The sequence below is a fragment of the Pieris rapae genome, chromosome 10 (genome assembly GCF_905147795.1).
Source record: "Pieris rapae chromosome 10, ilPieRapa1.1, whole genome shotgun sequence".
Classification (NCBI taxonomy): Eukaryota; Metazoa; Arthropoda; class Insecta; order Lepidoptera; family Pieridae; genus Pieris; species Pieris rapae.
Window position 1 is genome coordinate 8,850,123 of NC_059518.1, and position 12,049 is coordinate 8,862,171.

At 34.9% G+C, this 12,049-nt stretch overlaps 1 protein-coding gene across 9 annotated transcripts in view; it reads left to right on the forward strand.

The window, feature by feature from the left end:
- LOC110993991 (WD repeat and FYVE domain-containing protein 3) overlaps positions 1–12,049 on the forward strand; it is a 48,890-nt gene that overhangs the window by 25,211 nt on the left and 11,630 nt on the right. For 6 of the 9 annotated variants that reach the window (XM_022260447.2, XM_022260448.2, XM_022260450.2 and 3 more), the window contains 13 exons: positions 419–539; positions 1,576–1,754; positions 2,598–2,675; positions 3,788–3,997; positions 4,841–5,019; positions 6,299–6,477; positions 6,724–6,926; positions 7,421–7,605; positions 8,699–8,957; positions 9,501–9,643; positions 10,380–10,480; positions 10,928–11,022; positions 11,481–11,710. In XM_022260447.2, coding sequence (XP_022116139.2) covers positions 419–539; positions 1,576–1,754; positions 2,598–2,675; positions 3,788–3,997; positions 4,841–5,019; positions 6,299–6,477; positions 6,724–6,926; positions 7,421–7,605; positions 8,699–8,957; positions 9,501–9,643; positions 10,380–10,480; positions 10,928–11,022; positions 11,481–11,710 — 2,162 coding nt within the window. The remainder of the gene's footprint in view (positions 1–418; positions 540–1,575; positions 1,755–2,597; positions 2,676–3,787; positions 3,998–4,840; positions 5,020–6,298; positions 6,478–6,723; positions 6,927–7,420; positions 7,606–8,698; positions 8,958–9,500; positions 9,644–10,379; positions 10,481–10,927; positions 11,023–11,480; positions 11,711–12,049) is intronic. The other 3 variants (XM_022260452.2, XM_022260453.2, XM_045629915.1) reach the window with 1 other exon arrangement.

Below are 12,049 nucleotides of genomic sequence, written 5' to 3' on the forward strand. Positions count from 1 at the left end.
TTATGGCGATACCTATGATCTTTTATATAATTATTTATAAATAAATAAATAAATTATTTATAGAGAAAAAAAGCAAAATGAAACGAATGTCTAATTGGCTGATCTAGAAATCGTGTCGCTACAAAGTTTTAGCCAAACAACTGTCTATTTTTATTGATAATAACTTCCCGACGCTGGGCATTCAAATGGTAAAAGAAGTCCATGGGCGGCGGTATCACTTAACATCAGGTGAGCCTCCTGCCCGTTTGCCCGCTGTTCTATAAAAAAAAAAGCAAAATATATGTTAAAGTGCGCTACTCTAGACGTGTGTTGGCAACTTTTTTTTTCGAACCACTTAACAAATGTAGATGCCACAGTAATATTTTTCTCACAAATGTTTTAACTTTTAATAATATTAATAATACATATTTAACTTCAGGTACTATTTTCCCTGTACAACACCTTACCGGACTTCGTCACCTTGATGATGACAGCAGAGGTGCTCAGCGCTCTCGCCTCTATTCTGTTTCCCCCCAACGCCTCTGATGAGATTCATATGCGTGAGTACTGTTTCGAATTATTTAACAGCTACAAATCAAATCATTTATTCTAATTAGACCATCTTAAATGGCACTTTTGAACGTTAAATAAAATATAGCAGAGAGTAAGCAAAATAAGCCTTCGAACATATAACAAAACACTTAGAATTATGAACATATTGCACATGCCGAGAGTAAACACAAATTATAGAGGGAGGAACTTTATGGTTAGGGTAGCAAACAAATTTAATTACTCAACGGTGGACATTGATATGTTCGCCTGGAGTGTGGAGGCAGCAAGGAGAGCTCTGGTACAAAATTATTTTAAATTAATTATTGGCCCATGTTGTTATGTATATATTCATGTATTTTTGTATTGTGCTGTGAATCTTCATATGAATAAATAAATAAAAAATAAAGATGGTACTAGTTGCCCCTTCCAAAAGGTAGGAATGAGGCAAGAAACTCCACACTTACTCTTTAAGTTAATACAAATATTGTACACATTACTTAAATAATTTTATGTGAAGGCAATGTAATCCAAGAATAAAACTACTATACAGGTCAATAATTGTATTAGTATACATGTTCCTCACATATTTAAATATATTGAAACCATAGAATATTATACATTAATGGGTGATAATAATTTAAAAAAATATATAAAAAGAATTAAACAGCGTGTTAGATAATAATAAAATTTAAAATAAATAAAATAATAACAACCAATTGGGTTTGTGAAGGCTTTATGATTGTCCTATTATCCTATTATATGGAGCAGGAGCGGCATATTTCCAAGCATTCTTATCTTGAATATCATCTAAATTGTAATATGCTTGTTTACATAGTGTAATTTTAATAAAAAAAATTTCGTTCAATTAGTTTTAATATGTCACTAGGTAATTTATTGTAACATTTAACACAATACCCCATAAGTGATGTTTGAACTTTGCCCAACCTGAAAGAAAGTTGAACTATTTTATCTGTATTTCTAGTAATAAAATTATTAAGTTTTATGTCTTTTTGTGTGGAAAAATATCATTGAAAAATATTCCAGCCGTGTGCGAGAGCGGAGATAGCTCTGGTGCGTCAACTCCAGGCTCTGAGAAGGAAGTGGTGCTGGTCAGCAGCTCTGCCACTCTCACTCAGCATCCCGCTAGACAGGCTGTCATGGACTTCATCAAAGTCATCGTACTAGACTCACTGCCTCTTAATGTGACCGCAAAAGCCTCCCCGGTAAGTAAAAAGTCGTATCATATAAAGTTACGTTGGATATGTTACTGTAAACCGTAAATCAAATCTTTTCAATTAGTTTGAACCTTAGTTTAGTTTAAATTATTATCGGCTTTAAGGAGCCGTTCCAGTATGACGTAAGCAAAATCCCCCCCCCCCCCCATTTTGCTTTCGGTTTGTATTGATTGATTGAAATGTATGTTATGTATTTTTTTAAATAATTTAGCTAGAAAGAAGAATTTTCCAACGAATTCGCTGGTATTGAGACGTTTTTTTTGAAAGCTAATGACTAATGACAAGCTTCATAAAATTTGATGTTGTGTTTACAATAAGCTTTTTTTTATAAATTAATTAAAATATATTTGCTTAGTACTTATTTGAAATTATTTTTTTTTAACTGTTGGACTAAATGATACTCCCTGAACTAAACGACGAGCATGTTTTATTTTTACGACTTCCGATGTTTTAGCATGATTAAATGAATGGTAGTTAGTTAGTAATCAAATTTGGATTATAATTAAAACCAATATATCCCTTAAGTTTTCCGCTTACGTTCAATATGTATTACACCAATTTTTATCTATGTCCAAAGATATAGTCGCGTCACGGTCTGTTGTCGTTGAACAATTACAATTAAGACATCGTTCCGTCTTTTGTTTTACATTTTTGGATCGCATCGCCTGAACTGATCAAAACAATATTAGACCATTGACAGTCAAGCGATCAGTCGCACACATATATACGTTAGCAATTAATATAGCGATGATAAAATTAGCGTATAGGTGCATGATATTAAGCAACTATTGAATAAGCAAGAACTATAATCAGTAGTTACATTGTTCGTAGAGTCTGATCGCGAACGACTCGGTGCCTCCGTCAATGTTTTGTACGCCCTGCTCCACACAGAGATCGTACTTTTATTGCGTAAATATTCGCCTATATATTAATTCTGTCTAACATACTATTTTTCTGCTTATTTTTTATGAGTGCATGGTGAGTGGTACTGAACCCAAGATTCAGAGACAAAGTGAGTTTACTTTCCTATCTGTCGAAATCCAGATCTGAGCATAGATAATTTGAATTGAATTGTTATATATGGTGTAAAAATAATTATGTTGTCTAACGCCCAAACCTAATGACATATCTCAATCCATTTTCGACCATCTGAGATTGACATTTTACACCAAATATTGATAAAAGTGTGCCAATAACCAATCGAAGGATTGTAGTAGCCATCAGTCGATACAAGCTATCCATAGTAGGTCGGATCGGTGTATGTGTTTGTATGAAAATGACAGATCAACTGTGCCAATATCCTATCTTAGGATGTTAACTTACACCAACTTTTAAAAGAATTAAAACGCTATTTGATATGTTTTAAACAGACACGTATATTTTAATATTGTATGTACGGTTTTTTTTAGTTTATTTGGTTTATATTGATTATCATATTTGATATGAGTGTAAAGAGCGAAGAGATTTCATTCTATCCGTCGCCAAAAATGTATGGTCTTCGTAGGGTTTGGTTATTGGGATGTATATAGGAGATCGATCGACTGTCACGGTCTCAGTGTCCTTTGTTTCCAATCTGAGATCATGGATTAATTATTGGGTTCGGGAGTTAAGGAGTTGACTATAAAACTTGTCTCTAAATCTTGATCTAACAGCTTTAAATATTTAGATATACCTATCCTCTCTACTAATATTATAATGCAGTCACACCGCATTTCTACTAACCCGGATTATATAATTGGTTAATAGCGCTGTTTTAGATTAAAATCAAAATTTTCAACTAGGTTAAGAATCGGATACAAAACGCGAACCATACCTCGACTCGTATGTGAAACGAATTTGTGACTCAAATTGGCGCTAGCAATGTGTAAAGGAAGTGGAAATGGCTGCCAAACACATAAATGTAACATTTAATTAAATAAATTTTATTTGGTCTAATTGAGAAGATAATTTATAACAGACAATAAAACAGCGCTCTTAGCCTATGTTAATCAATTGATACTGAAAAATTCAATTATTTGCAGGTGATTGATTTAGTGCTAGACGCATCACCCGCTAACTCGACAAGTGAGCAACAGATTGAATACCAAACAGAGGTACTGACGACCGTCATGGAGAACCTTCTCAGTACAGAACTGTTTGGCTCCGAGTCGAATATATCCAATGTGTGCTACTTGGCGGCGAGACTGGTTGATAAACTGTGGCAAGGTCAACTGTCAAGAGATCCTCACGAGGTATGCACACTTTGATGTTGAATGGAATTTGGTTTTTTCTACGACAGGGTGTAGACAAAAAACTGTCTAGGTAATACTTCAGCCGCTCCAGTAAGTTGTTTATATATTCACATAAATATATATACTACTACTAATACCATATATACAATAATGGATAAAAAAATTAAATATATATTAAATAAATAAGATATAGTAAACGCACTCTGCCAATGTTTTAAGATGAGGGTAGTCTCGGAGAGAACATTTAGAAAAACCAAATCTATGTGCATTGTACCTATTAAGTTGAATTGAAATCGATGTCGTGTTTTGTATATATGCAATGGTTCCAATTTTTATGGTTATATTCTCTTCTGCAATTTTGGGTCCTTAGTCCTATTTTTTATAAATTTATACCCCTATAAATTAAATAAATATAATATATTTAAAGTTAACCACACCAAATATGATCCTGTATCTGCATTATGTTACAATCTATCATTTATAAAATATATTGTAAACATAAATGTTTCGAAAAATAAAATATTACTTTGTATTATTTATTTTTATATACATATATTTATGAATATACATAGTTACATAGTTATACAGTAATTTTGCACTCGGATATTGCCGCGCTATTAAAAATAAAGTATATATCCTTTGTGAATAAATTAAATAGACGCCTAGCCAAATAGGAAATATATTAGTTTTCGCCGGTTTTCTTTCCGCATAACTTTAAGGTCCATATTCTTCTTCGTATCAAGTGACAATCTCTTCTTCTGCGGTGTCAAATACTTTTCATGCTAACTGCAAATCATATCATAAATTAATATCAGAAGTGCTGCATCTAATGTCTATTTGCAGGTTTTCGATTTCCTCGTAAAGTTGGTCACACAAGCCAAGAAAAAGTCTCTAATGGTGTCGTTGGAGGGACTTCACCACTGCCTCAACAGGACCATACTTTTCCTATTATCTCGTCCAACCGACTCTATCGCCGATCAGATGTCCGTACTGGAAGCATTACACAAATTAACTACCAACAGGTAGGTCTTACTCTCCTATTCTTCTTTAGAGTGTTCGGAGGAGTTGTTTGGACTAATACCTGCAATTGAGTTTCACTGTCGGATGTTAAGGCAGAATACAAAATAACAGCAGTTTAAGACAGTTTTTGCCGCGCCCCACCACTATGTAGAACCAGCTGCCCAATGAAGTATTTCCGAACCAAATTGACTTAGGGTCCTTTAAGGGCGTAACAATTCTTGAAAGGCCGACAACTCCCTTGCACACACATTGCCAGAAGGCTTGCAAAATTTGCTTTTGTTATGAGTACACTAGAATATGCAAGCACTGTTTGGTCCCCCAGTTACAAGAAATACATTGAAGCAATAGAAAACATTCAAAAAAAGTTCCTTAAGTTTTTAAGTTTTAAGGATTTCCAAAAGTTTAGTAGCTACTTGGATTCCTGCAAGTACTTTGGTATTGAATCCCTTGAATGTAGACGTAAACAATGCGACCTTATATTTTTACATGCTATTTGCAATGGTTTTATTGACTGCCCTGACTTGTTATCACTTTTACTATTTAAGACCCCTTCATCACCCAATACAAGGCAAATCCAATTATTCGAAATTCCTCGTTCTAAGACCAACTATTTACGAAACTCGGTTATGTATCGCATACCTACAGATTACAACATAAATTACCAGCAAATCGATATATTTAATGTGACTAATAAATTCTTAAAAATATATTTTAAAAAATTCAGGTAACTTTTACCAATAATGGCTTTGTTTGTTGTTTCATGTTGAATATATGTTTCGATTTACCGATCTCGAATCTGTGCTTTGTAAAACTGTTATGTTATGTTTCTGTTTATATGTGTATTCCGTTTTGGCTTTTGTGTGTAATGTAATTGTTTGGTTATTGTTTAATGTATTAGCTGTAGGAATACTTAAATAAATAAAATAAAATAAAAGTGTGTGTGTGCAACGGGCGGTTTCAGCTGCCAGGTTACCTTCTATTACATAAAAAGAAAATACATTAGTTCCGCTTTCCTGGTTACTGATAGTTCCTGATTCCTGAAGAACAATTCGGTTGGAAGGGATAAGAATCTAATTTGCCTTACAAATATAATATATACAGACATATTTTGGTTATAGAGTTTTTTTCTTTATTTTTAACGTGTTTCAACTATTTATAATTATGGGAGTCATACCATAAACACAAAGAGTTGTTGGAAAATAATTTATGGTTTCTAAAAAATTTTGTGTTATAGACGCAAATACATCTTTCTGCCCCACTGATTATTTTGTTGGTTCGTAGGCTGGTGATATTCGGGGCAGGCAACCATTCTCTGGAGTTTATGGGGTGTCTGACATACTGCCTACTGCAGCTTAGTGCAAGTATGCGTGTGGCACTGGATGTACAACATAGGACCACCTGGCATGTCAATCCGAGTGGGGATTTGGAGGCTCGTGATGACCGTCTCACTGCCCATCAGGGTATGTTTTTAACCGACTCTAAAAAAGAGGTTATAAGTTTAACCTGTATGTGAATTGTTGTTGGAATTGCGCAATATTGGAGTATATGTACCTACAAAATTCTCTACGATCCATTTTTATTTGAATCAGGTATATTCAAATTTAGGTAACAAGTTTCATCAAAATCGGTTCAGTAGTTTTTGACATACAGTCAAGTTTTAGAATAGCTAGAATATTTCCTGTTTTTCTTAAAATTTGTTTGTAAAGGCCGCAACCTAATGGCGGGTGCGGCTCGTCGCGTGTGGGAGGAGCTATATGCCTGTAAGAAGCCGGCAATCGAGGAGGTGTTTAAAGTGACTCTGAGCGCTCCACCACCTGGAGCTAAAGCCCCTGACCTTGGAGTCGTGAGGGAAACCCTTCACGATGCTGCCCATCGCCTTTGGTCGCACTATGTGGATGGTGAAAGGAAGGTATGCTGATACCAATATCTGTTTGTTAATGGTTTTGTATATGCAAAAAGATATTTTTAATTATGTAACATACAATTTTTTAAAATAAAAGGGTAAAATATAAAATAAAACAACGTGCGTCGTGCGCAGCCGGGACTCGAAAATGAGAGTTACAGGCGGAAGCCACTAGGCCAACACGGCTCTATATATATATATATATATATATATATATTTTATAACTATATTTACAACAAAGATTCACCCCTGTATACAATAATACTTAAAATTTGGATTTTTAAGAAGAACAGAAATTTTTCTCAAACCAAACAAAATTTCCTTTCTATAAAAAAGCTTGAACATTTTTGTTCTCCTCCATGATCTATCTCCAACGATCACACTTCTAAAGTTCTTCGATTTACAGCCTAATTATATATATGTATATATATTAAACGTTGAGAAAATGTAAAGATGTGTCTACTACTACAAGTATTATATACGTTGCATTTATTTATCAGGCCGTGTACCGCGTACCGTGGGAGCTGCACAATCAAATTCAATCGAAGATACAAAAGGTGACAGGTGGACTGACACGACTGGCCTCTCGGACGAAGGTCAAAAGAGAAGACACAGGGAAGCTGCGACCGAGGTTGTCGAAGCACCACGCTCTGGCGTATATGCAAGACCATGTACAATTGGTCAGGTGAGATGCAGTTTGCGTACTTGTATAGGTATTTTTGTGTGTCACAATCCTGGTTCGCTCATTTATATTTAATAAATATTCTGGAAAAAAACTACTTTTTAGATAGACAATGACAGTTGAAACATCGATGCGATGCTAAGGTATATCTCATCGATGTTTTATCCTCCTTTGGAAAAAAATTGTACATATTCTTTGTTTCTTTACTTTAGCGAATCGATTTTACACGATTACATAGTTTGTTTTAATACTTGCAGAGAAACTAATATTTTTATTTTATCTAGATTATTTACTATTAATTTCATAACAAAATATACACAACTAAGCTTCCTAAAATTAACATTTCCTGTGATTTTTTTTGAGAAATAATCTATTTTTAAACCGAAAATAATGATTGAAAACGGCTCTGTAGTTTTTGTGTATTCCTATAGTTGTGTTCGAATGTAGTTTAATACACAAAATCTCAGAAAAAGATTGCGTACATATTGAGTACATTGCCAAGATTTGAGTGGATTCCACTTGTCGATTAAAGATTTAAATAATTTTCCTGTCAGTATTCTGATGTTCTAGACGAAAAAGTCTGAATACATTATATAACAGTTCCTTTTTCATGTCTAATACAGATTCTACTAAGGGGGGCGTCCATAAATTACGTGAGGTGTTTAAGGGGGGGAGGGGGTCGAGTCAAATCTCATCTAATCTTACGTTGGAGAGAGGGGTCTCGGCAAATATCACGCAATTTTTTTTCTGATTGAAACAAAAAAAAATACTATATTGCTCCATTTAATCCAGATTGTACATGCTTAAGATTTAATCTTAAGCGTAATCGTAATACGATTAAGATCACTAGTCGTAAATAAAAGCACGAAGCAAATTTGTTTTTTTCTTTTTACAATAACAATCCAACGCGTTTACGTAAGAAACTCACATTTTGAAAAATCTCACGTGAGATTGGGGGTTGGGGGAGGGGGTTGAATAAAATCTCACGACATCTCACCAGGGAGGGAGGGAGGTGCAGAAAATTAAAAAAAAACACCTCACGTAATTTATGGACTAAATATTATCTTGCTAATTCTTTAAAATATTGTCAAATCAGACAATCTTGGTTGTCGAGCGCGCAGTGCGCGGCAAATACGAGCGCGCACACGACCCGATACGTGCAAGCGGAATGGTCGGGAGTATGGAGGGAACTCACACGGGAGAGGGCCCTCTGGGGCCCCCCTAGGCCTTCGCCCCTTGACAAGTGGGCGCTGCATTGTACGGAGGGACCCTGCCGTATGCGGAAGCAGCTTCGACGAAACTATTCATTCTACGCGCACTATCCCTTTAGACCGCTCCTGGAGAAGGCTGAAAATGTAAGTATTTATTGATATGATGATTTTAGGAAAAATAACTTCCTAACGTATTGATTATATGTATATGAGCATCTTATTTATTAGAGGTAGTTGATCTTCATCTTGTTAAAAAACTAACGTTACGCGGCTCTTAAATGGGGCATGGGGCATGGGACATATTCTCTCTTACACTCTTTAAATCTCATGAGGTTAAAAGCGCGCTGGAGTTTCACTTCTTTTTTGTCGACATTCGTGCAATTGGTTCGTCGTTTCTTTTAAAAGACAGCAAAAGAGTGGAACTCCTTTTCCATACTTTATAGCCAGTTAAGCAGGCGTTTCTTGGTCAGGCGTGCCCTCCTACACTTAACATTAGGTAGGATTGTAGTGTCTGTCCAGTCTTGTATTAAAAAAAGTATTCAAGGACAACACTAAGTAAGTTTTTTATTTTTGTTATGTGTATGTTTTTGTATAAGGTAACAAAGGATAAATAAATAAGTATTAAGCTATAGAGTCCGCTATTATCATGACTTTTATATCTTTGAAATGGTTTTTTATGTCTTCCAGCGTCAGCTAAAATACAAAGTAGCTCAGAGCCGAGACAGCAAGGAGTACTACCGCGTGTACCAGCAGTGGCGCTCCCATGCCGCGTTGGGTGAAGCCGACAGTGTCGAAGTTGATGGACAGGCTATGGAGGATGATCTCACAAGGTTGATATTTTTTTAATGTCTAAAGTAGTGATGGGCAAAGTATGGCCCGCGAGTGATTGATACGGCCCTTCGAGGGTCGGAAGAAGGATGAAGAAAGTTTGACGATGAAGATAGATTCTCCTTGTCATGTTATGATTGAAAGATTTAACACACAATGAATTATTATTTTGTAATTCAGGCCCTTCTATAGAATTTCTTTAACTTTGTGGCCCGCCATTAAAAACGTTTGCCTACCACTAAATGGTCTATATGGTATATAATGGTAATGGACGCTCTGTTTTTTCTATTTTTGAAGGAAAAAAATAGAAGATTTTTGATGATGGATCATTAATTTGTCATTAAAGCCCTAAACCGATTAGTTTTTTTTAAAAATATATGTGCAGGATGGCTGGTGTATATATAGGGTCGGTTAATTGATTTTAATGTCATGGTTATTGTCTGATGAGCATATAGCCTGGCATAATCCTATATTATTTTCGAGAATATTTTTTTTCATTTCATGAAATGGACAGTTTAATTTGAATTAAAAACTAGGGTTATTTCATTGACAAAGTGACAGTTTACATCAAAATGTCTAAACGTTGATTGAAATGATACAGCCGCACAAAGAAAACAAACTTACATTGCCAGAGGGCTTGCAATTGCGTTGCCGGCCTTTAAAGTTTATCTATCTCAATATTTTTATGTATTCGCTAAACGTTTTTATAGAATTCTGTATGAAATCATGAATTTTCAGTACCAGGGATACGTCTGTGGAAGTGAATAACGAAGAAGGCAGTCCATCTGATCTCGTGAGCAGCGGAGTCGTTAGTCGAGGCAATAATAACTCCACTGAAGGTATGGATAATAGTAATTACACATTTAAAGCGATTGTCACAGATTAAAAAATAATAATTTTAAATTTATAATAATGCAAAATATCGAACGAGTTGGCTTAATGGCTTCAGCGTGTGACTCATCCCTGAGGTCGTAGGTTCGATCCCCGGCTGTGCACAAATAGACTTTCTTTCTATGTGCGCATTTAGCGTTCAAAACCGTGAGGAAATGGCCATATACCGAAAACGCCAACGCCGTGTTGACACAGAACTGATTATGTTTATGAGATTGACAAATGATTTAACAGCTACAGAAATCTGATGATTTATTTATTTGCTAATATTTTTAAATTAAAGTAATTTGGATGCCAATTCCTTTGTCTTGGTAGCTTTTTGCTTTTCCTTGGCGAAGGGATTGGCCAAGGGAATCTTTAAAGGCTCTAGTGGGCTCCATATCATTTTTTTTCAGCAAGTGAAGATGGCCCCGATAATGAAGACGAAGATGAACAAGCTCCTCCACCAGATAATCAGACGCTTTTACGGCTGCTAGAACATCATGAGAAGGTATATATGAGAAATCTGAAATTTACTGAATGTAAAAAAAAATATTGTTTTTTCCTATATGCTGCACATATTTGTGACGTTTCAAAAAAAAAACCCTCATGGGCATAATGAAGTTTCACTTCAAAATAACCATACTAATTACTTTTCAACTAAAATTCTCTTTTGTCTCTTTCTGCCGAGTGATGTTTACGCTGTGATGAGACAGAGTACTTTAATTAAAAACTGTGTGTACTTTTACTAGGTTTTAATAAATATATTTTAATAAATGGTACCTATTCAATAAGAAATTATACAATTCAATTCAAATATCATTTAACATAATGTACACTTATGAACGTCAAAAAAAAATACATTAAATGCTTCTAATTTTACATTTACTGCCAGTTCTCAATATATACAATGAATATCGTAAGAAGTAATGCCTCAAGCATTAAGTACAATATTTTGTAAATCTGTAGATTACACACATGTTTCGATGCGCGCGTATCCAAGGTTTGGATACGACTGAAGGTCTCCTGCTATTTGGACGAGAGCACTGCTACGTCATAGATGGCTTCACCCTACTTAAGAATAGAGAGATTCGTGACCTGGACAGCTGTCCTGATGACTACGACCCCATACTGCCAAGCCAAGCAATACAGAGGAGCAATCAGCGGCAATGCTCCAAGTTCCTATATGAAGATATACGGTATTTAATTTTGTGTAAAATATATATAATATAATAGACAATTTAAAAAGATATTAGTATTTACTTATTCAGATAATATATTTAAATATAGTTATCGTGATATAGTTATTGGTTAAAAAAAATAAGAGCGCGTTGCTATCAAAATTAATTATTTCACTCGCACGTCTCTCTTCGCTCGCTCTAGTGACTAGTGAAACAGGCGTATGCCTGAAGCCTGAGTGAGATGAGACGGGAGATACAGTTCCACGGCACAAGAATGAAGTAAACGTTAAACGAATTTATGTAATGTTTATAAATATTAATTAGTATATAATAGAGGGATCAATATGTATTCATTGA